We start from the raw sequence: 4,624 nt of genomic DNA on the forward strand, positions 1-4,624 counted from the left end.
GGGTTGGCTTCGATTCCTCGTTCTGTTAGATAAAATCAGAGGAACTTTCCTGCCCGTACCCCGAAGGTGCACTTCTCTGGGTTGAATCGCATGTTGTGTCTTCTGGCCTGCTCGAAGACCTTACGTAGATGGGCGGTATGATCGATTTCCTCGTGGGATTTTACGATCATGTCGTCCATGTAGACTTCGAGCATGTCGCCTATTTCTCCCCGGAATACCCTGTTCATCATTCGCTGGTACGTAGCACCAGCGTTTTTTAGACCAAAGGGCATTACGTTGTAGTAATAGTTGCCCGACTCAGTCATAAAAGCTTTTTTTTCCCTGTCGGCCACAGCCATTGGGATTTGATTGTATCCTGAATATGCATCCATAAAAGACAATAATTTAAAGCCAGAAGAATTATCAACTAATTTATCAATGCAAGGTAAAGGATAGAAATCTTTAGGGCAAGCCCTATTGAGATCGGTATAGTCAACACACATTCTCCATTTTCCATTAGAGTTTTTAACTAGTACAACGTTGGACAACCAGGTAGTGTATATGGCTTCAGAAATAAAATTTGCCTCTAAGAGGTCTTTTACAGCTTTTTCAGCAGCCTCCGCTTTTTTAGCTATGTGATCGTCGGGGTCGGTCAAACCATCGTACGCGGGGAGCGTAGGAGGTCTCTCGAAGCCCTTTGGAATATGCGCCTTCAAGACGCCTTTGGAAAGGGGGCATCGGGGATCGCACTCGTCACTCCCGTTGGGAGAATAGTCCTCGGAAGACCGGGGAGAATAATCGCCGGGCATGGGCGTTGGACTACGAGACTTGTAGTTGCGGGGATGGTAGCTGCCCGACGCGCCCTGCTTGGCCATCAGCGCCAACCCTTGAGGTGAATGGCGGCGCGGAGCTTCTTGTTTCCCTTTCTTGCCCGGGGAGAGCCTACCCTCACGATGGGGGGGTGTACGCTCTCTCTTCTGAGGAGTAACTTCGACCCTCTCTAGGTCGGGGCGTCGATGTTTGACAGCCGCCGGACGGGGAGGGGAAGGAGTAGCTTGGTGTCTCCGCGGGGGAGAGTTGGTCTTTCTGCGGCGCCGGCTCCTTTCCAGCGCGGCGATTCTTTCACTCTGCTCGTCCAGTCGACGACCTTGAGCCTGCATAGACTCAGTTGTTTGTTTTAAGGCTGCGATTTCAGAATTAGCCAAAGTTACGGCCTGCCCGGCGTTGTTTGCCGGAGTCTCCTGTTTAAGCTGTGGGCGCTTGCCCGTTTGACGCTTGGTCAAGACCTCAACGTCCTCTTCATCGGACGAGACGGAGGTTTCCCGGCCGTCGCGGGGGTCGCTTTCTGGACCACGTGTTGTGGTGGTATCGTCACGCACCGGTGACAAAACAGTGTTATGCTGCGGCGGTGGAGAGGGTGGAACGTTGAGAACGTTGTCATCGCCTGTATTGGTGTTGAGTTGCTGTGATGAACTAGCCATGATGAAAATTGTTTGTTGAAAAACGGAATCGGTTTTGACCTTTGTTTCTTTGAGAAAGAGTAAAGATGGGGAAGAACTCAGATTCCCACTGACGGCGCCACTGATCTAACCTGATGATCAGAGAGGTTGAGGCCGGTCCGTTGAGCAAGCTTCCACACCGGAACTGATCTAACCTGATGATCAGAGAGGTTGAGGCCGGTCCGTTGAGCAAGCTTCCACACCGGAGGGGGGGTTTGTACATGCAGGTGCTCCGATGCCTAAGTCAGCAAAGAGTACAAGAGATACGAAGAGAAGAGAGAGAAAGTAGAGTGAATAATGATTCAGAATACCTGGCTCTCCTGTCTAGGAGAGCTTATATAGTTGCCCCCAGCGCTGGGCCAAAGGTTGGCCTATTGGGCCGGGATAACCGGCCCAATAGACTCAACTGCCAAGATAGTCCTTGTATCATAGGGGAGGCCGTTATTTGCCTCTATCTTGGTTGGAGCCGTTCCGCTATTCGCGGGTAAGGGATAAGCTCTGTGACAGTTGTGGCTGAATGGATGAGCACGTGCTAAACGTGCTGCTTAGCTGTTAAGCTATGGTGGAATGGATCAACATGCGTGGATAGATGAGCACGTGTTTAACGTGCTACTCCTCCGTTATGTCGAGCAGGACACGTCATTGGCTGACGTGTCGGGGAAGTCTCCCCTTATTGGGTTGTGCCCCAAATGTCGGGCAGAAAGTGATTGACCCAGCTCTTGGCCCAGTCCAGAACAGAATGAAATTGTGACGGAAGGGTGGTGGGTACACTCCGATCTGGTGGTTTACGGGGTGGACGTGACGTCGGAGGTATAGGTAAAATAGATTCCGACGTCGATTGTAGATCCGGTGGTTCCGGCGGTGGTCGCGACAGTGCCGGGAAAGGAGAGAAAGGAAAGAAAACCTTTTCCGGTGGTTTCGGTGGTGGTTGTAGCTTCGGTGACGGAGACGGGTTCAGTGGTGAAGGAGGAAGCGTGATTGGTGGTACCGGAGGTAGATATTGAGTTATAAGCAGATTCGGCGATGGACTTGGTGGTTTCCATGGTGAACTAGTGAACGTTGACATCGGTGTGCTTACCGAAGATGGAGATAATTGTTGCGGCGGCTGTGTCAATTGTTCAACCTCCTCTGCACTTTGTTTCTCCGATTCTTTCTTAACAATTTTCTCTGGTAATTTCTTATCCCATGTCTTTAACTTAAATGAATCAGAAAGTGCTTGGAATGATTTTTTGGCATCAAGGAAGGAGTCTTTCATCTCATGTCGAAATTCTTCGATAAATTCTAATATTTCATTTAAAGAGCTCCGAAGATTTTCAACATCTGGGATTGTTGCAGCAATAGGTTGTGAATGGTTGAAAATGTGAGTGTGAGTTGGTTGTTGATGAAGAAATGGTGTGTGTGAAGCCATGGTGGGTTCGGTTGCAGAATGGTTGGTGATGTGGGTGAGATTAGGAAATGTGTGGTATGAAGAGTAAGGTGGATAGGTGAAACTTTGTGGTGAGTGGTATGATGGGTCATGGAGGTGATGTGGATATGGAGGAAAAGTTGAATATTGAATGGGAGGAGGTTGTTGCTGAGAAACATAAGATGAATATGGTGTGAGTGGGGGTGGTGAATACGGATTAACATAAGCTATAGATGTGGCATATGGACCAGGTGATGAATGTAACGACCCAATTTTCATATTATTATTTTTATGTGTTAAAATATCTTATTTAACGTGGCATTTTAATTAAGTTAATAACTAGAGTTATTTATCGAGTACTTTAGTTATTAGGCGAGTAGAGTGAGTTAGCGTGTTATTGGGACAAGCCAATTGGGCTTGAGGCCCAATGGGCCTTGTCTCATGAGTGGGGGGCGCCCATTAAGGGCTTGACATAGAGAGAGAAATTCATTTTTCTCTTGTTGTTGAGAAGTGAAGAGAGAAGGGAGAGCTCAAGAGCTAGGGCAAAGGGAAAGTGAAGAGATCAAGATCAAATCTTCGAGTTTTCTTCGAATCCAGGTAAGAGAGTAGATTTCATATTTGTGGGTGACTCGAGGAAGGGGAGAATGTCGATTTCTCCTCACCCGAACTTCCTCCACCCCATTTTCGTTTTAGATTGGAATGGATTTTCTTGATGAAAATCGTTCCTAAGGTTCTTGATATGTTTAACATGCTTGTAACATGATTAATGAACGGAAATAATGGTTAAAAACGAGTTTTCTAATGGATTAAACTCAAGAACTTTGTGTTCTTGAGAGTTTTGATGAAATAGTGTTAATCCTTACTTTTTCAATGTTTCTGAGGTAGATCTGAGAAATGGACCGTCCTTTTGTGTTTATCTATGTTTGTTATATGTGAATACAAACTTATTTGGAATCTAGAACATCAAACTTGGATTTTTTTTAGTAGATTTCTATCCTTTGTGTTAGCAGGAGTCATCTGCATGATAGTAGGGGTTCTATGTGCTAGTAGGGGTTCTTGCATGATAGTAGGGGTTCTATGTGCTAGTAGAGGTCCTTGCATAATAGTAGGGGTTCTATGTGCTAGTAGGGGTCCTTGCGTGATAGTAGGGGTTCTATGTGCTAGTAGGGGTCCTTGCGTGATAGTAGGGGTATTACCTGAACTACATGTGTAGTAGGGGTCCTCTGGTATAGTAGGGGTACTCTGTGTTAGTAGGGGTATTACCTGAACTGTTGTTTGGTGGTTTTAAATGCTACTGATTGTTTATAACTATGATTAATTGTATTGTGATGATGTTTGTTAAAATGTCAAAGAAGTATATTAAGGTGTTAATTAACTTTAATAAAGAAGTATATCGAATTGTGTTATTCGATAAAGAAGGATATTAAGGTATTGATTATCTTAATAAAGACGAACGTTGGATAGTGTTCCACGTTATTGTTGATGGGCTATATGCCAAAATTGTTGATGTATATATTCATGAGTTTTGAGTGCATGCATCATGAATATTTAGGGATATTGGCTTGTCCAATAAAGAAGGATATCGAACTATATTTGTTTGATAAAGAAGGATATCAGAGGTGAAATACCCTGATAAAGACGATGGTACCACATGCATTAGAGGTGTCTAGAGGACATAACATGAATGTGAAGCATTAGATTGCATTAGGAATTATGTGTGCATTTTATAATAAATGATGTT

General features: G+C 45.2%; 1 protein-coding gene across 1 annotated transcript; it reads right to left on the minus strand.

Moving 5' to 3' along the window:
* Nucleotides 1-301: 301 nt before the first annotated feature.
* On the minus strand, nt 302-2,886 carry LOC123896084 (proline-rich receptor-like protein kinase PERK9). The gene is made up of 3 exons (XM_045946526.1): nt 2,191-2,886; nt 1,134-1,442; nt 302-355 (listed from the first exon to the last, which is right to left on the minus strand). Exons 1-3 carry the CDS (start codon nt 2,884-2,886, stop codon nt 302-304), a joined length of 1,059 nt encoding a protein of 352 aa, XP_045802482.1.
* Nucleotides 2,887-4,624: the final 1,738 nt, after the last annotated feature.

This window comes from Trifolium pratense, linkage group LG7, assembly GCF_020283565.1.
Source record: "Trifolium pratense cultivar HEN17-A07 linkage group LG7, ARS_RC_1.1, whole genome shotgun sequence".
Classification (NCBI taxonomy): Eukaryota; Viridiplantae; Streptophyta; class Magnoliopsida; order Fabales; family Fabaceae; genus Trifolium; species Trifolium pratense.